At 39.4% G+C, this 22,042-nt stretch overlaps 1 protein-coding gene across 2 annotated transcripts; it reads right to left on the reverse strand.

The window, feature by feature from the left end:
• Positions 1–1,837: 1,837 nt before the first annotated feature.
• Positions 1,838–21,984, reverse strand: ARSK (arylsulfatase family member K). 2 transcript variants are annotated; one of them, XM_048290932.1, is made up of 8 exons: positions 21,832–21,984; positions 18,010–18,139; positions 15,941–16,100; positions 13,034–13,316; positions 8,772–8,943; positions 6,670–6,894; positions 3,628–3,852; positions 1,838–3,545 (listed from the first exon to the last, which is right to left on the reverse strand). In XM_048290932.1, exons 1-8 carry the CDS (start codon positions 21,967–21,969, stop codon positions 3,277–3,279), a joined length of 1,602 nt encoding a protein of 533 aa, XP_048146889.1. In that variant the 5' UTR covers positions 21,970–21,984; the 3' UTR covers positions 1,838–3,276. The 2 variants fall into 2 exon arrangements, with proteins under 2 accessions (XP_048146889.1, XP_048146890.1); XM_048290933.1 differs by lacking the exon at positions 21,832–21,984 and adding an exon at positions 21,425–21,606.
• Positions 21,985–22,042: the final 58 nt, after the last annotated feature.

Genomic DNA, 22,042 nt, shown 5'->3' on the forward strand with positions numbered 1-22,042 from the left:
AGTTTTGAATGTGTTAAGTTTGAAGATAGTGCTCAAGGAGACACAAATTTAGGGACCTGTACCCTTTTCTAGTTTACAACTAGAAATCCCTGCTAAGAGTCTACAAGGAGACCAAGAAAATAAAAGCACAAGGAAATAATTCTAGTTATGCTTCTAAAGAAACTTAATGGAAAACTTCATGGTTGAACCAAAGAAGGCAGTAAAAAATAATTACAGAGAACACAACAGCATGCTAAGGAAATTCTGCTTTTCTGAATTATTTTATGCCTTCTATTAATCTAAGTTCCTCCCACTCTTTCCTAAAATAAAGGCATTCAATTATTTTTTAATCTTTTCTAGTCCTTGTTACTATCATCATTTTCCAGTTCTTTTTTTCTGATGCAAAAAACTAATTTTGTCATCTAAGTACCTCTTCACAAGTAACAAAAAAAAGTCCAAATATATATCTTATTCCATTGCACTGAATTCTTACTTCTTTCACTGACGAATGTATGCACTATGGAAAAGCAAGTTCTTCATAACATCAGAACAAACTAAAAAAGGAAAGAAGATAGTACTATACTTTGTAACTCTCTGGCATGAGAAAGAATGCACAATTAAATTCTCAGGCATTACAAAAGATGATCATTACATAAAGTCAGCATCTTCAGTTATGTACTGTGGAGGCTGATGGGCCTGTGGTACAAAGAACAAAGAGAGTCCACTGGTGGGACAGTCCCTAGTACCAAAAAACCTCCCCAGGTTAGGGTGACAAAACAGTCTTCCTCCAGGATGCTGTGCTTTGCTATGTTAATGTGCCCCACTTCTGCTTCCCCGGTTGGCCCATTGGCCTCCCTGCCCCTTTGTACCTAATATGTCCCTGCCCTAGAAGGTTCTCCACTCCCTGTTCCCCCATTGGCCCTTGCCCCATCACCACTCCCTCAGTTTCCCATTCCCTAGTGCCGGCAGTGTACCCCCCCCCCCCCCCCCCCGTGCCCTCAGATCATTGGTCACTGATGCTCCCTCCCCCTCTGGTATATAAACCTGCAGCCTCCCAAGTTCTTAATCTTCATCCCTGGAACCCTTCATGAGGATGGCTGCATTAAGCTCCTCCCATGGAACCCTATAGGAAGGCCCTTCCTGCCTCTTTGCTGTCGACCCATTTTAAGGAGCTGTCCGTGTGTGTGTGTGTACACGTGTGAGTGTGTGGTGGTCCTGCCAAGTGGCTTCGCCTTGGAGACGCTTTTAGGAAGGCTGTGACACCTCACCATCCGGCACCACCAAGCCGGAGACCGTGACAATGTACGAGCTTCTATATTAACTCCCACTGTCACCAACATTTATAAAGTTCTAGTCTCCTGGGAAACGAATCTTTCTAATTTCTCTAGAGTAACAGATACTAAAACTCTTCTAAATACCACACTAGCAAGTGCAGCCTTCTCTTTTAATAATTTCTCTTTCATCTTTCTACTTTGTGCTTTTGGAGGATACATATTCCATATTACCGTCAGATTGCAAGCCATGTGACCCAGCAGAAAAATGATTTTATGTGGTGTCCTGAACAACAACAAGCTCTGCTCTGTGAGCTGGCACATTCCTGGTGTTTCCTGAATTGTCAAGAAGCCTGCCCTTATGCACTGGGGTTCTCTGGACAGTCTGTGGCACAAGATATTGTAAGGTTTTTTCCTATTTGTTCTTCCATTTCAGAGGGAATCACAAATGGCACTTATGTAAACCTAACATTAGTGAGTCTTAAAAGCTCATCTCTTCAAAGAAAGCACTGTTCACAAATGACAAAATACAATCTTCTCTACATTTTAAACATTCAGTCATTAAAAAAAAGCACACACAAAACACATCCAGTTGGCCATATTTTTATTTGATTCCTTTTTGTAAAATGTACTGCATTCTGTCCAGATGTCTGGAAAGTGATGAAATTACTTTATGCTTTGCTCTTTCGAACAAACTTCCAGCCCATTTATTTTGTTTAAGTAATTTCAACTGTACCTGAACTGATGTCAATAAGAATTATAATGGCATGTGCTACAGGGTTTGAAGATTTTTTTAATTCCATGTGGTAAGTTGCTTATGAAATGAGCGTGTAGCCGTCAGAAAATACGTCTTATTTTTATGTTTATTGTTACTGGCTTACTGCTACTACTGAGCATTCAAAAACAGATTCCAGAAAATATTTTACGTATGAAGTACAATGTCATTCTGAACTGATACTATAGCAGCAATGATGGTGACCAGGAATAAGCGAACGTAAGTGCTGCTGTAATTACATATTCCCTTAAGTGGAAGAGTTACTACCTAAATCTTACCTTCTTCCAAAATTATTTTTTTTGTGAGATCACTGGAAAAAGGGAAATAATATTTTTATGTTAACTCTTCCTGCAAGCTTCAATTGTGTCTCCTTTGTGTACATTTCAGGTTTCAGTTTGCCACTCATTGATGCACATTAAAGCATTTACTTGCAGAATCTAACTGCATTCAAGCAGTTTTTATTTTATGTCACGCAAATCACACTATCACTTTTCAGATAACTGCTCTATTTATAGCTTTGGAAAGAGGTTTTTGTTTTGTTGGGATTTTTTTAATTTCTGACGATGACCGGAGATCAGATTCCTCTTCACTTGTATACATGTTCAATTAGGAGCCTAATGCATGTTACGAAATTTTAAACAGCAGGGAGTGGTAAGTACCAGATCCAAAAGCAAGAGGTTAGCAGGCAGATCTTGAATACATGGGGAGTCAATCACATATAACACAGGAATGCTGACATAGTTAAGTACTTGCATAAACCACATCTATGTTCAAACCGGTACTGGTTACCAACTTTTTGATTATATTTTAACTGCTATAGCTTCTCTAAAGTGGATGAATGTGCATTCAATCTAGACTTAAAACACAACTGGTAGCTTACTTCACTAAATTTTATAATCCCTGCTTCAGTATGTCCTTATAAATGGAAATTCCTATTGAGTTTGAATACTTAATACTCTGTACTTTTGCAATCAGCTAAATATTCCATACACACAATTAGTACTTGCATAGTACCCTTTCTATGTACATTTATGTGTTATAGAACTGTAACATCTAAAACTCTAGTTTTGTTGTGCTGGCTAGTTATATAAAATGCTCCTGGCTTTCTGACACAAAGCAGTAATTGTTCAGGAATCTTTACTTTCAATAGGTTACATAAGAAAATAATTCTAACACTTGATATACAGTGTAATATTACAAATGCATAATGTTTTTATATCCTCATTCATATTAAATCCAGGTTGTCTGTATCTACTTACCAAGCCACTTGTCAATTGCATTCTCATACTTTTTTTGGTCCTTTAACCAGTCTTGATGCCACCTAAGGTTCGCAATAACACTTGAATAATTGTGACCCAAACTTTGTTTCCAACTGATAAACTGTTGTTTGTTATACTCCTGAACAGAAGAAGAAACCTTTGGGTAGTTTACTATAGAGCGAAGTACTTTGTCCAAGGAAAATACAATTACTGGGAATGTTATGGCAACATTTGTAAGCTCATCTGGATCAGCAGTAAGGTCTGGAACAAACAAAAAGTCAGTCAAGATTCAATTTGCAATATAGTAAATTAATGAGTTATTCAGGACATAAAAGTAGCATACCAAAGAGCTGGGGCGGTACTGAAGAGCCATCCGAGTATGTGATGTATTTCCACTTGCCAGCTCTCAGCATATACATGGAGGAGTTCACATTGCAGCCGTGGAACTCACTCAGCACCCATGAGGGTCGAGGCCCTCTGGGTGACGCTTGGCTCTCAGCCTTTTCACGTAGCAGCGGTATAAGAGAATATCCACTGAGGTTCTGTGGGACAGGGATTCTTGCTATATCTAAGGAAAGATACACAAAATCAAAATGCTACTGCAGTTATCATGATTCAAAAAGCCTAACAAAATTCTACCAGTGTCTGAATGTAAGTTTTATTTTGATAATAAAACGTGCACTCCTAATTATTATCCTAAAATACACAATAAAAAATACCTTAAGGAACTTCCCAAGGCAAGCTGCCCATCATCTTGATCAAATGTGTTGTCTATCTGTATAACTCAACCTTTAACAGAAGTTTGTGAAAAGGGATCACAATAGCCTCCTTTGATGGATGGTGCTGTTTTATTTCTTAATCATGGGTGCAAAGATTTCTTTTTTGCTCTGACTACATAAGGCAGGAGAAAAAGAATGTCATAGCATGAAAAGACCCTAAAAGCTCCACATCCAACATGTTGTAACCATTTATTTCTTTAACAATAATGGTGCTAAGCTTCTCTGTAGCATTCTTCATTAGTGAATAATTAAATGCTTTATAAAAGGTGGCCATTATGGTTATCACGTACAACTGGTGGAGACACTTGAGGAGCAGGGCCACTTGCTTCTCTGGCAGGACTGGAGATAAAGATGATATCAGAGGTGGCATCAACATAGTGCATGTACAGAAAACACTGGATGACTCCGTAGCCTACCAGACGGCCACTAGAAGATGCTGTAATATCCATAAGCCCCTTTAGCACCAACTTACACCACAAGTTTCTCTAGCTCCCAAAAATCAGGTTAAAAGCCTGCAAAAACATTCAGAAACATTCTGAAAAACATAGCTGAGAATCCCAAGCCTGTCCTAAAAACCACGTATGACAGTACTGCTATTTTTAATCCTCCCACTGAACATCATCTCTAGTAATTCAAAATTCAAAGCTTTCCATTTCACAGAGCACCGTGGTGGTATTTAATGTGTTCTGTGTTGAGTGGTGATACTGTATGCATATAAATTGCTCATAGGTGACTCTTTCCTTCATCAGCGCATGTCTTCCTTTTTGTCCTCTATCCAGCCAGCATCTCACTAAGTACTAGGAAGGCCTATAATGTGTAGTAAACCCAGCAAGCACCTCCCAGGCATGCATGGGCAAAAAACTTGAACAAATACATACTACATTTCAACAAATGAAAAAGGGATATAGGCTGTTCTGTCATCCTAAACCAGTAATGCTATTACTTGCAGTAACTGCATTCTCTATGCGCAAAGAATGTTCCAGCCACCTTCAGCAGCTCCTTCTTTTCCAATAGAGAGCCAAAGGTACTTCCATACAGACCCACAAAGCTAACGCTGCCTGCAGGAAAGATGATGCTACATCCTCTTACAAAATGCAAGAGCTGTTGCACTTTTGACTGTACATCCGTATGACACAGATCCTGCTGGAATCAAAACATTTGCACTTATTCTTAAAACTAGTGCAGGAGGCAGACAGGAGAAAAGCATTTGCATGGCATCTTAAGACATATTATTTCCCCGAGACAACGCAAAGCAAAGGGATTAAATCTGTCACAAAAATAGACTCGAAATCTGTTTCCTCACTAGTCAGCAGCAGCATGCAGACTGAGGACACAATACATGATACAGATGGCTCTTCAAGTTTTCATTTTCATCCCACATGCCTTTTTGACATTCAGAGTACAGGGAAGGGGAACTGCCAGAACAGAAGCAATGGATTATGCACACAAACTTCTGGGAGAAAAAAGCCCCAAACACAAAAAAAAAACCCAGGAGGAAAAGATGGAAGGATGCTAAACCATCTGACCAAAGAAGAGATTTTTAACATTTTACATAGGATATCATAATTTATATAAGATCCGTATCTAGTACAGATATATATGCATAACAATTTGATATCAAAATTTGGAAGAGAAAGTCACTCAGATTTTATATCTTATTTTTAACTGGATAACTGATTCAAAAGTTTTGAGAACACACAGACAGATAAATAACTTCTGTTTAGTTTTTAGAAAATCAACCTAAAACAATTTAGAAGTGGATTTTTCACTGACATTTACTGCTAGAAGTACAGTTTTATTTACTCATGTTCTCAAGCTAATTGCAGTGACACCTCTTAGAGAGCAAGCCTTCCAGACTGGCTTGAAAAGAACATTTTTCTGATTGGTAGCCTAAAAGATCACAGATAAAGCCTCAAAAGATAACTTCACCTGATGTATAGTTCCAATCAGAATCATCTCTTGCATGATTAATCACAGATAAATGTTCAAAAATTCCCTTTTAGAAGTGATTTTAGTTTTTTATTTAATTCCCTGTCTCATACTGAGTGTTTTCCTATCTCATAGAGTAAGAATGGATATCCATTATCACAGCTTTTTATGCTTGCCCTGATCAATTGTACATTTCCTATACAAAGTTTTCAGAATCACACTTCTTCCACATGACCCTTTACAAAAGACATTCCTTGAAGAAGCTAATGCAGCTAAGTTAATGAACCTGTCAACCTTTTGGATTTAATCTCATCTCTGGATGCACTTACACTGTAATATCTATAGTAAACGGTTGGGTATGAAGGCTAGCAAGGATTATTCATATCTAAAATGGGTTTTATCCCCTTTTTTTTGGTAACAAATAATCCTGTATATAATCAGTCGGTGTAATTATGTGGGTGACAGTAACAGTAATATGGAAGATCATCAGTTTATTTTATTTTTTCATCAATTTTTTACTTTTCCTATGAAGTCCATATGTATGCTCCGCAGATGAATTATCTCCTGTTGTGTTACAATATTGCCTCAAAGTGGAGACATAATTCTGACTATGATACAAATGCAGAATAATAATGGTAACTGGGAAAAAAATTGCCATCTGAAATTACTTAACTCACCAAGCATAGTAGGATATATATCCACAAGAGATACTACATTTGGTATTTGCTGCTGTTCCCTTATACCTGGCCCCATAACTACAAGAGGAACATGGGAACTTCCTTCATACATGCTCATTTTATAGAACTGACGGTGTTCCATAGCAAGTTCTCCATGATCTGCAGTGAACATAATGATTGTTTTTCCAAGAAGGCCAGTATCTCGCAGAGCTGAAAGGATCTCACCTGCAACAACAACAAGATACTGAAAAGGATACATTCAAAATACTGTTTCTAAGGTCTGTACTTGTAAAGTAGCATGCAAACTTCAAGGAACCCTCCTAGTCAGAGGAGGAAACTCCTCTCTTGTTGCACATACATTTGTGCAATGAAGACACAACATATACTCCTCTCTTTTTGTATGTACATTTGTGCAACAAAGACAGGGCCAAGATCAATGAAGTTGGCAGTTAAGCAAAGCACTTAGGCATCTTAAATATTAAAACTCTAGGACGATTCAGGCCTAAACATACTGGTTAAAATATGTTACAAAATTAAAACCCCAGTGCAGTTACGTTGCAATCCCTTCATCCCCTAAAGCTGGTAGGCTTCCACTGATCTCTTTTCATTCATAAAATGAGGAAGACTAATTCTGTGTCTTTTAACTTACTTTACCAATCTAACATGCCTAAAAGAATAGCTTATTTAATCACGAATTTCATATTAGTATGCAGGCAAATTCTCGTTCATTCATGGTCACTTTTCAAATTAAGAAATAAAATACTATAAATTAAGACCAACTTGCATTGTAAATTTTCTATCTGTAGACCTTCCTGCAAACCCTGAAGAATTCTGAATGTACAATTAATTATTTCTTTAAAACTTTCAATAATATGCTGCTAAGGGACACTCCAAATGTAACCTTATTGCTCAGTTGCTGTGTAACAGCTGTTATCCAGTCTACCCATTTGAAATCAATCTCTAAGGAGAACTACTTATGCCCTAAAATGCATCTTTTCTTCCAGCTCGGCTTTTACAGTCTGTCCCCTTCACAAAAATGTTTCCATTATTTCAGTTAGCACTTAATCAAATAGATTTAGTTCCTCTTGTACATGGGTGTCCTGGGTACAGAGGAAAGGAGGGGTGGAGTTTCCAGCACTGTTTAATAACATACCACTTATGTCATGGAGGGGGCATGGTTTTCAGCAGGAAACACCAAGGTGCGAAGTTGATTCAGTCTTACCTCAGTGAAGGAAAGGTGTGAACTGCTCCCTTAACTGTTGCTGAAGCCACAGGAAGCTCGACAAGCTGTAACTATTTTGCAGGAGCAGCGGGAAGATGAGACAAGCCACTGCTGCCACCACTGCTGCTACTACTTCTGCTGCCACTGTCAGGGCCAGCACTTTTGGCAGCAGGACCTTTTCTTTGGATGAATTATCTTTCCAGGTTTTGTTTTGTCCCTGTTTTCCATTGTTTCCAGGCTGGGGGAAGGATATCAAACTGCAGAAACTTGTTTGCTTCATTGCTTTTGTTTTCCTGAGCCTCATGGTCCAGTGTGGAGGGGATGGGGATGACAAGCACCACCTTGCCTTTGTCTGGGTAAAACCACACTGGGTACTCTCTTTGGGGAGCGTTTTTGCTTTTTCGTTGGTGAATATCCTTCCTTTGGGTAGAGCACTCTCCCTTTGTGTCCTCTTTTGTACATAGTGTTGTGTTTATTTTGAGTGTTTCAGCAAAATTGTTGTTCCCATTTGTGGTCTTTCCTAGTATTTCCTGTGCTGTCAAAAGGGGATAGGGGAGGAGGGGCAGCTTGTGTGGGGTTAATTTTCCCACTGGGTTTTAAACCAGTGCAATGGGTTGTGCAATGCTTTGCTGCAGTTACTGGTTTTCTACAGAGCCTCTGACTGCTGGCTGTGATTACTTTTCAGAGTGCTCTCAATTCACCTAAAAGGCTAATCCATCATTTATCATATAGACTGATAAAGCAACTTCCATGACTTACTCCCAGATCTGAATTGGGGTGTTTTGTTTTCTACTTTTTTCCCCCAAAGATCAGCCCTATCTGCATTTTCTTTAAAGACATCAGAACTAGAACACCCACTGTGTAATAAGACATTTCCTACCCAGCATGGCATCCGTCTCTGCACACATAGCATAATAAAATGCTCTAATATTTCTCACTTCTTCCTTTGTAAACTCTCCTGTGCAATTCTTGGTGTACGATGAGTAATAGTCTACTGGATGCATCTCTGAAAGAGAAGACCACTTGGGTATTTTAATAGCTTCATAATTTACCTAAAAATAAGAGGAAATTAACATCACTTTAGCAACTGAATTAAACAGGTTTTCTAACACAGATTTAATTTCAAAAATTATAGCATAAATTCACAGTTCTCAATTTGTGGCCCAGGAAACACCAGCTGCTTATTTGTTACACAGTACTGCTACCTCCTCCATACTTCCCCACAGCTTCCAGAGGTAAATAGTTTTTTAAAAACTTATAACAATCAGCTAGAAACTAAGGCTAGGAGCCACAAATATGTGCTTCACCAGCTGCTGCATATTTTTAAGAGAGATAGCACAGAACAGTCTTCTAGAGTAAGTACAGAATATTGGCATAGAGTCTTCATAACTGTGCAACAACTATAAACCTCATGGATCTAAAAGATTGGGTGTTATGTGGGACTAGAGAACAACATGGAAAATCATGTATTCCGGGAAAGCTCCAGGACAAGTCTTGGCATCTTGATAAAAAGAACTGACTATTTTAATCCAATTTTCTAATACTTTCTACATGTTTCTACAGATGTCAGTTCATTTAGTTATAAAGAAATGCAAGATCAGTGTGATACTAAAATCTATTTCAAGTAGTATTGGATTTGTTTATTCAAATTAGGTATAGTCACAGATACTGCCTGCTTCAGTACTAGCTTTAGAGTCTTGAAATTTGACATACACATTTAGCCTTGGCTGTCATACTTGTAAATATTCCCTTAAATAAAGTGCTGCATTTAACAGTTAATTACTTGTATACTGCAGACTTAAAGCACAAACTAACACAAAGCAGCGAATATGTAATCCTAGTATGGAAAAATTAAATTTATTAAATACTAAACCCACACCCATTGCCCTCATTTACCTCTGAAAATCTCTAACAAACAGACCTGAGGACTAGATTATAGCACAGCAACTCCAGTGTCTGTAAAGCACATCCTAGGGCTGCCCCAGACATGGGCAGCTGTCTGGGGAGCTAGCAGTACGATGTCTGTCTCTTGAGAACATGGTGTATCTTTGGCCACCAGAAATGTTAATGGCCTTGAGTTCCCACAACATTCCATCTCCCACAACAGACAATATTCTCTCTTAATATCTAGTGAATATATTAAGTCATAGAATCACAGAAATAGGTGAAAGGTTGGAAAAGACCTCTAAGATCATCGAGCCCAAACACTAAACCACTACTGCCAAACCCACCACTAAACCATGTCCCCAAGTGCCTCATCAACATGTCTTCCAAATCCTTCCAGTGACGGTGACTCCATCACTGCACTGGGCAGTCTGTATCAATGCTTGACAAGTCTTTCAGTGACAAAATTTTTGCTAATATCCAATCTAAATCACCCCTGGTGCAACTTCAGGCAATTTCCTCTTGTCCTCTCACTTGTTACTTGGAGGAAAAGCCCGACAGCTAAACAAGTTGATAAGACTGCAAGAGTTCAAGTGCCCACAGCAATAACACCTGTCTTTGTAATAGTCAAATAGACACACCAAAATGTAAGTTTCCTTAGGATCTACAGGAAACACACTGCTAGAAGAAATCATGAAGATAAAATAACACTGCTTCAGTCATTTTCTTATTGCTAAAGGTCCTTGGCTACATAAAGTTACATTTTGGACTTTGCAAATGGTATTGATTAGCTGCTTAAGATATGAGAGGAATAAGCGTCCCTCTCCATCCATGATTCTTTTCTACAGGACTACAACCTAGTTTTAAGGATTCACAAAGACACAGTCCTTTTGTCTGTCTATCGTAATGTCCTGGGTAACCCAAAGTGTTACTGTATTCCATATCTATTTGCCATTAAATTGTCACTGTCTCTTTAAGACCTGCAGCAGGGCTGGAACCAGAACTGGAGGGCAGTCGGGAGGTGCCAGTCCCTTTTAAATGTCAAGGAATGCAAGCTGACTTCCTCTTTTGCTGAGGGGGGAGACTCCCCTTCAGAAGGGGGTGATTCTGGTGGGTTTCTGGGCCTACAATTGTAGCAATTCGGAAAAACTGCATTTAGCAAGCAGAAACCAGGTTTCTGGTGATCTTTGCAAACACTGTGGCAGTGAAGCTTGAGCAGGTCTCTGGGGTTTGGGCCACCCCACATCAGTGTCCAGAGACCAGTTCCCCCACTCCCTTCCCCAACACACCAGCAGGTCAGAAGGCACCAGCACCAACACCAGCAGAGTCCGGCGGGCAGCAGGAGGAAGCACCAGGCAGCAGTGCTGATCCCACACGTGTCAGCACTTCCCATCTGCCACTAGAGGTTCATAAGCTCCAACCTTCCCAGAAGGGTTGGCTGCCATCCTTTCCCTTTTTTTCCTGGAGTGCACGGTCACCCATGGCAGGTGCCACCTTGGAATGGGTCTGACACCATGTTCCCTTTGTCCCTGCAGGCGGTGAGCAGTGGGGGGATGTCAGATTGGAAGGAGGCAGTACCCCACCAGTTTGGGGGTCTCTTTGTTCCCGTGGAGCTCCTGAGATTCAGCAATTTTGTATCTAGTGATTATTCACTGCTATTTTTTGCATGTTGCTGTTTTGCTTGCTAGTAAACTGTTATTTTTTCACTTATATCTACTGGTATTGGTTCCCTATTGGTGGAAAGGGATTGGTTGAAACCAAGGGGAGGACCTCATTTTAGAGTGTCCACCTTTTTGAATCGTCTTAAACCAAGACACATAATTCATAACTAGGAAAGAGGCCACGGGCCCTAAAAAATGACAGCTTGCGCAAAATACAGGGGACCATCTTAAGCAGATACAAACATACTATGTTGATACTCTGTCCTGTATTACAGCCCCAATAAACAAGATATTTAATTCAGTTCTTCATCTATGTGGTCAAACTTCATGAGATTATCTTTGTGATTTTAAAAGACTGCTTCTTCCATGACCAAAAAAGAGCTACATCACAGAAGAACCAGCCAATGGTCAATAAATGGTGGTCCACACAACGCAGTATGTATACATAGTGGTGGGAAGGACCCCAGCAAACTGTGGACTTAAGGCACTCTGACTGGATACAGGATGACAAAAATTCATCAAAGATGTTATAATTCTGCCAGTGATTTGAAAAAAAGTACCTATGCTTCCCAAGACACCTCTAACCTAGCAATTAGCACCCAGCAAGTTTTTCTTAATAACTAAGCTAGACCTTACTTTTTGTAAATGAAAGGGGCTTTTTTCCCCATGCTCTTCCTCTCCCCACAAACTTCTCACCATTCCCAGAACAACCCACAACCCTCACTATTATGAAAAAATTCAAATCTCTCAATATTGATTGTAAATCCTTTTTTTTTCTAAGTATTTGTATTTTTGGTACACCTAAATAAAGCGATATAGCAGCTCTCCAGTGGAAAAGGCCATAAGTCATATAAATTGCATATGGAGGGGCTTTTTGAAGTATAAAGTCTTATCAACCTAATTCTAATTCTGCAGCTGCAGAGAATATTAATGCCTTTCTGCAATGAAAGCTATCGTAATACATCTATATTTTATGGCAGATAATGGTACCTGGGGACCATACAAGACAGAGAAAAAGTATTTCTTCTTTGGAATGGCGTGCTATTTGTTAGCTTTGCACATACAGACATAAGGACACTTTCTTGTGCTTGAAAACTTACAGTAGCACAGAAAATGTTAACAGAAAAGAAAGACTTCGGTTGTGTCTTATGTTGCTTCATGTTCTAGGTTCATACTGCAGAAAAAGTCAATCTGTCACTGTAAAACTCACACAAAATTACTACATATAACATCATTTCTAACAAGCAAAATACAGAATGTTCATAACAATGAACACTCAGACCATTAGCAAAATTAATTTACAGCTAAGAAGAGCAACAATCTTATTTTTCTTAATCTGTTTCTAGCCATTGAACTCCATACTTATTTATTGATTCAATGAATACTGCTAACAAACCTTTTTCCACAACAGAGAGAAATTCCTCACTTCTTTTTGCTTAGCCTTTAATCAAAAATCTAACATTTCACTAATCTCATACTTTCTTACTCTGTAGTGAAATATCAAAACTGTGTCTGTCTTGAAAATCAGGAATAAAATACTATTTGTTAGTAAGTACAGTTACTAAAAAAATTATATTTAAATTTCATCATCACATACCTTTTCAAGCCAATAGGGAGATGTTAAAAAGGTAGAGGATCCAAAATTTTCTCCCGCATAGGGTGATGGATACGGATGTGGTAAATTTAGTCCCAAGTAAAGAATAAATGGTTGAGTAAGATTAACAGCTTCTTCCTTTATCCAGTTTACTGCTTTATCAGTATTCCACCAATCTTTTTCCATCACTCTAACATGCTTCTTATGGCCTGTAAGTTTCACCATGGGTCTTCCTTCTTGTCGGAGTAGGAAGTCAACATCCCTAGTCCAAGCTTCCACACGGTTACTGAAAATACATACACAAGTCACATACTCAGCAGAAAATGCTTTCCTCACTTTTCCTCCAAGCGAAAAGCATTATGAATTCCTGAAGAACTTCCTCTATACTTTTACCTGTAATCTATTTGCAATTCCTGCATGAAGGAGAACTGTTATTCAACTGAGCAATAACAATTGTGCATCTATTTTATACTCAGACCTTCAGCTTTTTTATTTCTGCTTCTGAATCTTCTTTCTTATTTATTACCACTTCATGTCAGAATGGCTCTTCTCACATCTACAAAATAATACTTTGAAACAGCACTCCATCTTGTGGACTCTTCTCCGCATTCAGGCGCAGATTCACACACCATTTATTTGTAAACTGGGCCTGAGATTTTTATTTGAAAGAGTCTAGAAGGAAATAACTTGCCTGGTGAGGCTGCCTTTAGAAACAACATTCTGGATGTGGATTGTACTATTAATTAAACACACTTTAGGCAAAAATCTGTAATAATGTTTTCTCTTGTAAAATTGCTTTAGATGTATTCCATAAATCCTATCAAAGGAATAACAGAAAAGGGTGTAAAGAAAGAAAAAAAGGGGGAAAATGGCAACATTTTAATGATAAAATATTTTTTGAACAGATTTTCTAGTATCATGGCAATTGTTATCTCTCTAAAACACTAGAAAATCTGAGCTGCAAATGTCCTTGTTTCTTTGCTACTGTGAATGATGGTAGACATTGCTGAGAGGCAGACCATCCAAAATCTTGACTAATCTTCATCTTGTTCATGGCAATTTCAATATAACCAACCAAATTATAAAGGAAAGTATAAAACTGCGCAAAGTTTGATCACATACTTTTAACAAAACACAGCAATATTATAGTTTAAAGAGCATCTAACCAGTTTTATCCCCAAAGGAATTTTACCAGTGCACTTTAACTTCCAGAGAAGCTATTCAGAATTATCTATAACAATACTTTTTATCATTTTAACTCCTTGCTTAGGCTCACACTTTCAACCTAAACAGGCTTAAATAAATTACTTAGAATAAATTAAGGTATCTGGTTTATAGAGAAAGCATGTTGCATAAACATTAAAATGAAATTATTATAAAGGAGTGTGTGTGTGAGTGTGTCTAATGGCAGCTAATGTCGTAACACTAATTTATAGAGAAAAAAACATTATGTAGGCCATAAGCCAGTCTGGTTATCCAGTCAGACTGAAATTAGGATCAAGTTTAAAGAACAAAATCCCCTCAAAACTAAAAAACGAAATGTTAAGTAACTTTAACCTGTTTCCTATTAAAGAAAAAGCTACTCAACACTGGACATCATCATTAATCAGTGAGATAAGAGCACGTTCATAAAAATGACACAGAATGAAGATTCCCCTGCAAGCCCATGGAGAAGATCTCAGTGTGGAAGGCTGTCCCTCTGCATGGACAGTCCATGGAACACCTGCAGCATATGGAGGACCCCAGACCAGAGCAAATGGATATCCAAAGAAGGCTGTGATCCTGTGGAAAGCCTGCACTGAAGGGGACTTCCAGCAGGACCCGTGGACCTGCAGAGAGAGGAACTCATGTTGGAGTAGGTTTACTGGCAGGACTGGGGGTACCCACACAGGAGAAATCTGTTCCTGAAGGAGCGCATCCCATGGAAGGGACCTATGCTGGAGCAGTTTGTGAAGAACATCAGCCCATGGGAAGGACTCACTTTAGAGAAATTAGTGGAGGACTGTCCTTTCAGTGGGGCAGGGACCCCACACTGAAGCAGAAGAATGTGAGGAGTCCTCCCCCTGAGGAGGAACAAGTGGCAGAGACAGTGTGTGATGAACTGACCATAGTGCCCACTCCCAAATTCTTGTGCTGCTGACAGATGTGGTAGAGAATTTGGAAATTGAGCCTGGGTACAAGGGAAGTGTGGGGGGAAAGCGTTTTAAGATTTGTGTTTACTTCTCATTGCCTTACTGTGGCTTCTAATTGGCAATAAATTAAATTAATTTTCCTGAGTTAAGTCTGTTTTGCCTGTGTGCCTGAGCGATCTCCTTCAATCCTTATCTTCACCATTGAATCATTGTTTTTACTCTTTCCTGCTCAGTGGAGGACATGGAGTCATAGAACAGTTTGTTCTATCATGATGGCCCTGGTGTCCATCCAGGGTCAATCCACCAAAACAGCACAAGTCTGTGAACACTTATGACCTTCAAAAAAATCCCACAAAACTGCTGACACTTAACATTTTGTGACAGTAGACTTAATATTTATTATTAATAGTATGGGTTTTTGTTCTGCTTTTCCTACACTGTTAGTAAAACCAGGAAGTCAGGAAGTCTTAAGGCAAGGCAAAAACAGTCTATGAATTTCATGTAGGGAGCAATACCAGTGATAGAAAATAACCATTCATGCTGGGCAAAACCAGTTTTTGTATCACCTTTCGACTACAGGTAAAAGTCAAAGTGCAGCTGCATGTGATATGCTTGCTTCTCCATAAAGTTGCAGGACAGATCTCTGCTAGGTACCTAATACAATTTCTTTTAAATTAAAGCTACTGTAATTTCAACTGGAGACTGAAACTACATGACAGACCACTACATGATTTGTTCACTGCTGTCCATTTCATAGCAGGAGACTCCACCTGATTACCTTACTGAATGATGTCCAGAAGTAAAGTCCACTTTCCCAAACTTCTGTGCACGGTAGCCATGCCTCTCCATGAGATCCATCCATGTTACATAATCTGGATCTAGACCTTTGAAGTTATTCCAAGATTCTGTTAGATGAGTGAAAAGACCACTCCACATAGCTGGGGGAAAAAAAAAGATGAGCGATTAGTATCCCCTAGCTATATGATTGAGAAGGGATTAATCTTCTCATTGTTACAGAGGTTAAAAGTCCAAAGTGTGATACAATAGAACAAGGAATACAAAGTATTACTCTTCCAAATCTTATTTCATAATCAATACAAGTAACAAAGTTTACTCAAATAATCCCCAGAATTGCAGAAGGTTCTATCTTTCCAGGTGCTATTAAATCATTAAATCAAGTTGTAACTAGATCAGAAAATATTCTTTTTGATATCTGAAAGAAAATGGCATGGTAGCACAGATCCTGATGAAATAATCCTGTATTTACATGTGTTTCAGAGTATTATTTCCCCTTACCACAGTTAGATTTAATGTGAGTTTATTTGTGGACAGAATTACAATATAGTATTTTCATAAATACTATATGCCCTTAATTTTATTCTTTTTAGGTAATCTACTTCACTACCAATTGTAGAAACAAAGCGAGAATATTAAAGAAGATACCAAGGAGAAATGAAACCAAGGGAAGAGTTGCAAAGGAACTATAAGGGAAGATTTTTTTAGTGAATTCCTATGTCTTTGCAGCTTATCAAGAATCATTCACTCTTTCCAATGCTAATTTAGAGTTAAAGGTAGTCCTAAAATGAAACTAAGTCATTCTACAAGCAATAAAAATATCCCGTAATCAAAGTGCATCAACCCCACATGGCAATACTCCTCCTTTCCCCACCCCAAAGTCCCCTTTCCCACCATCTCTTCTGGTATCATCCCTGACACCTCCACAACAGACGAACCCTCAGTTCCTTGCAGGTGTCCAAACTACTGGCTAAAAAAGAGATGTCCTGCTGGATCAGAGCCCCACATATGAGCTCAGTGGTCATGGCTACCTATAATGCTACACATTATTGATGAATTACTGAATTCATTATGCAGTTTTTTTCTCACAGGAGTACTAACCTGCCATTTTCACAAACTTATTAAAATTAAATAACTTAACACAAAGTTATTGCTCTTAGCAATAAAAATTGGCCAAAAGACTCAAGCATAAAGAAAAAGAAAAAAAGGCTGACAGCTTGTTCATGTAACGTCACTCACTTAAAATGTGACTGTGACAAAAAGAAATGGGGACTAGGTTATCAATAAAGGGAATATTAAAAATGTAACAGTATATTTGACAGCCTTTGCCTGCTGCTTCTTTCAGCATATGCTTTTAGAGAAAGGGGGATCTCTTTTTATAGCTGCAGATGAAGGTCAAGGAGGTGTTGCAAAACAACTGAAAAAGGTAAAAATGTTTTAAGATGCAACATTTGGTTGAATAACATAGTTTCCTTCTATCTTTCTAGCAAATTCTGCAAGTGTGAAATTGAACAGAGAACAACAATTGCATTAAGTAAAGAAAAACATGGAAGTATTCAATTAAAGCTACCGAAAGATACATCGTGTGTCTAGAAGACAGTGGTAACAGCTACCACTTCTTTCAGTTGTTACTATTTCTTGCTCTCTGCTGAATACAGGAAAGACATTTATTAACTTTGTATTGGGAAGAGAGAGTAGTTCTGAGGGTAGTTTCAGCACTGCAGCAGAACAAATCAATAATCTCTCTATAAATCCTCAAGATTTTCTAAAAATCTGAAGCTTCAGTGGGGTTCATAAAAAGATTTGTGAGCTTACACTTAACTGAGAAAAGGAGAACAAAAAAATAGAAAGAAAGAAGGAAACAGAAGAAACAGAAGAGATAAACAGATGAAAGAGAAGAACACCATAAAAATCCAGGCACAAACAAAAAAAAAATGGATCTTACTGAAAACCAAACCAAATCCCTCCCAATTAAATAATTACCCTCCCATCATTACCGTATGTTTAAATTAACATGTGCAAGCATTTATCTGATGTTTTACTTGGTTCTACCTGCGCGGGAAGGACAACAAATTGGAGAGTTGGTGTAGGCATTGAGAAAGACAGTGCCATGTCTTTTCATAAAATTTATGGAAGGTAAATCCACAGTCTGATTCCCTGGAAAAAATGTCAAGCGTCCATCCTGCAATTAAACAGACAAAAGCAACACATAAACAGCATCAGTGCAAACTATCAGCTGCGTTAATTAATATACTTGTTACCTTGGACTTGTGTTGCTCAAATGCTGCCAATTCTACACAGGTATGGAAAACAGAGTTGAGAAGCTCTAAGTAGATCAATATAAAATGGATCACTTTTGAAAAAGTGCAGTGGAAAAGATAACCGGGCTTCTTTATAGTTAGATTAATTCCCTTGTATCACTACACATATTCCAAGCTGCAGTTCTTCAGGGGTGGGGTCCTACGATGACACATTCCATGGGAATAGGTATGGTGAAAGGTAACAAGGAGTAAGGCTGAATCCCAATGTAGATGTGTGCACTAGCACATATTTCTGTGAAACCACCACTGAACCCTCATCCTTTTTAAAAGTTTATCCACACCATTTCTTTGTGAACTTCTTTGGAACTATGGACTGGAAAAGTGATCAGAAAGCTAAAGGAAGGCTCTTCTTCCACTGAAATGCCACCCACAATGATTCCCTTTTGACACTTTCACAGTGCTAATTTCATTTTCACCTATTTGTTTAGACAAACAGATAAGTGACAGTGCATCTGCAGTTTTAACTGCAGAAAAAAGCAATTCCCACTACTGGTGGTTTCCCACTGGCAGAAATACTCTTGGATAACACAGCATTGCAGAGAGTCACTTCATTTGGCACCAGTAGAGCTAACTGCAGCATCCCAGCCTCTGAAATCAGCTCATATCAGAACATGGTAAATGAGCAATCACCTAATTTTGTATACTACTACAAATGGCAACTTGAACAAGGACTCAGTAGGACAAACCAGAAATAAAGCTGTAATATGCAACAGGAACTTGAACGAAACTTTGGGCTGAAAGCGCTCTTTGGAAAGTTGTCCTGGCTCCAGCCAGGACAGGATTGTTTTTTGCAGTAGCCAGGAAGGGACACAGCTACCACACGGAGGTTATTGTGTATCTCATGTCATTTTCCAGGAACAGGGGAAGGGGTCCCTTCCAGGTCAGGGGAGTATGGTGGCAGTCAGGTACTGTTGGGCTCTGCACGGTATAGGGATGAGGGTTCAAATGTGAATCACTCATCTCCCTTGTACATTTTTGTTACTAATGTTGTTGCTGTTACTGTTCTTTCCTTATCTCATTGCTGTTTCTAGTAAATTGTTCTTACCCCAACCCATGACCCTCATCTTTTGTGCCTCCAATTCTCCCCTCCAGCCTGCTGCAGTGGAATGGGAAGATAGAGGAGCGAGCATGCGGCACATGGTTTGGCATGAGTTCAGTGGGAACACTAAACTGGAAAATACCATTCCTAAACCATGACAAAAGTACACAACTGCTGTACAGTCCTGTCAATAACATTCTTAAGTTTGTCCAACAAAGTCTTGTTTGAACAGCTGGAGATAAGAGTTCCTTAACTGATACTGTGATACAATATTCAATGACACAGTAGCAAAAGAACTCTGTATACTTTCTGTCACACTATGCTTGGTATACTGCCACACGAGTATTGTTTCTATAGATAACAGGGTAGTCCATGAAAGTAGTAAGCGTCTTGAATTGGCTGAGAAGGTGGAAGCTCAACAGCTATTTCTGGAAATCCATCCTCTAAGAAGGATTGTGTAGGATTTCCAGGTTTTGAAATACCTAAGGAAATAAAATTTCTTTAATACAAACAAGCACCTTTCATCCAGGAACTTGAGTTGCATTGCAAGAAAAGCCTGTCATCCATCACACAGTTCATTTCAACAATTCAGGAGTTGAATTGCCTACTAGAACATTTCACCAGGAAACCCTTGGAATAGCACAATGCCTGATGTGACACAGCAGCAGAAAGCCAGCTGTTCAAGCAAAAGGTCTCTGTTCTGCAGGCCGAACACAGTCCGGTGTCACTGAGAAGAAAATTTTTGTCCCACTTGGCAAAATAGGTGTGATTCCTTCATAGGCAGTGTGACCCACAACAAAGGCAGGCACCCTGTCTAATAAAAGTCCAGATCTTTTAACAGCGCGCTGAACTTAAGCTTTTTTTCCCAGAAAAACTTTTAGTTTCAACAGATCCTTCCTATCCTTTACTAGTGATATAATCAAAATGGTTCATCTACTTCTACCTTCAAATCCATCTCAGAAAAAAGCTTACACAACACAACATTTCTTTTACCACATTCTTCTTTGTATGCACTATGTAAATAATGACACTTTGCAAAAACAGTACTTTGTTCTTATTTGTTTATGTAAGAATACCACAAACATTGTGGGTTTTACCTCTCTTTTTTGTAAGGGTTTCCTCATTAATCCCTGTAATATAGTTATGAGAATCTTCCTGCTTAAAAGGGACACACAGAAGTTCACTTAAGGTTTGTCTGCAGCCTCTATTAGCATCTGAAGATAAAATGGACATTGACTAACCCTCCGGACCTTAAATACTGTAATTTTAACTATTGGTAAGTAAGACTTCTAGTAAAAGCTGAACATTTGGAGAAAAAAACATGCATTATTTTGGAATATTAAGAGACACGATTTACTCACAATAAAATTAACAGAGAATAGAGTTAAAGGAAGGAAAGTCAATAAGGAGCTATGACATTAATAAAGAAGAAGCTATTTCTTTATCTTTGAAATCACAACAAATGTGTTTAAAGACAGGGTCTGAAAAAAGATAATACATGTTTACCAAATATTTAGGAAAAATTCATCCCAAGAAGGACAGGCAGCAGGCAAGAAGTCACCTGCTCTTTTCTGTGCAGTCAAGGATGGAATTCCAAGAAGGCTAAGAATCAAAACTTCTCAACAGTGAATGAGAAGTGATGAAATGTGAGAGCACCTGGAGCTTAACACCACAGAGCTTATGTTTGATTCCACACCAAGGAGCATTCAGTTGAGTTAGAAAAACCAAGGCTCCTCCGAGTAGAACCTACATTAAAGTGTTTCCAGTAACTGTGAAGATACACGCAAGGATTAGTATCTGTGAGTGGAAAATTTTCTATGTGTCTGATGATTAAACCAAATACATTAAAAAATCACTGTAATGAAGCCACTAGTTACCTATGGCTATACACATCTGACAAATTTATTGTGTTGTTATACCTTATAAGAGCCTGAGTAAACCAGTATTTGATGCCAAATAAGTCAGTAATTTCATCTGTTATTACAGAAAATGTCTAGGCCATTTGTTGTGGAGACCTAACATACTTAGGATTTACAATGGCAAGGATGACAGGGTTTAGTGACCTTGCTTGCCATTTGGCTTTTCAAGTTAACAGCACCGCACTCACTTTGCACACCAGTCCTCTCCCAGTGACGGCTGCCCTGGCACGCCCTGCTCCCGCCTATTTTGTGGTGACAAGCCGTATCCAGACCGCGGGAGCCACCTGCGCAGAGGTTTTCGACTACTATAATGCCTCTGATGCGAGCGTGGCGCACCCGGCTGGGAAGCAAGCTGCGTTTGGTTTGGAACACTCGAGGGCGCGCCCGCTGCCGCCGCCCCCGCCGAGCCTTCCGCCCCGCGGCGGAGCTGCGGGTAAACGCCGGCCTCGTGTGCGCATGTCTGTGGCTCCGGCCTGGGCAGTGCATCCGTATGGGAGGGGTCTTTCATCCTCCAGTGGTTCCGTCCAGGCCACCGCCGAGGGTTTCCCCGCCCTCTCTCACCTGTCAGGGTGCCCTTCCACGCCCGTTCACTTACCAAGGAGTCGCAGGCCACCAGCACCACGTTAGACCGGGGCTGGTCCCCGGGGGCAGTAGGCCGCGGCCTCGCTCCCGCCCCGGCGGCCATGAGGAGCAGCGCCAGCCCGGCTCGCCCCAGTGGCCCGCTGCCTCGCATCGGCCCGCCACCGTAGCCCCAGCTCCCGGACCGAGAGGAGCAGCGGCTCCGAAAGCCGATTCCGGAGCTCTGT

This window comes from Corvus hawaiiensis, chromosome Z (genome assembly GCF_020740725.1).
Source record: "Corvus hawaiiensis isolate bCorHaw1 chromosome Z, bCorHaw1.pri.cur, whole genome shotgun sequence".
Lineage (NCBI taxonomy): Eukaryota > Metazoa > Chordata > Aves > Passeriformes > Corvidae > Corvus > Corvus hawaiiensis.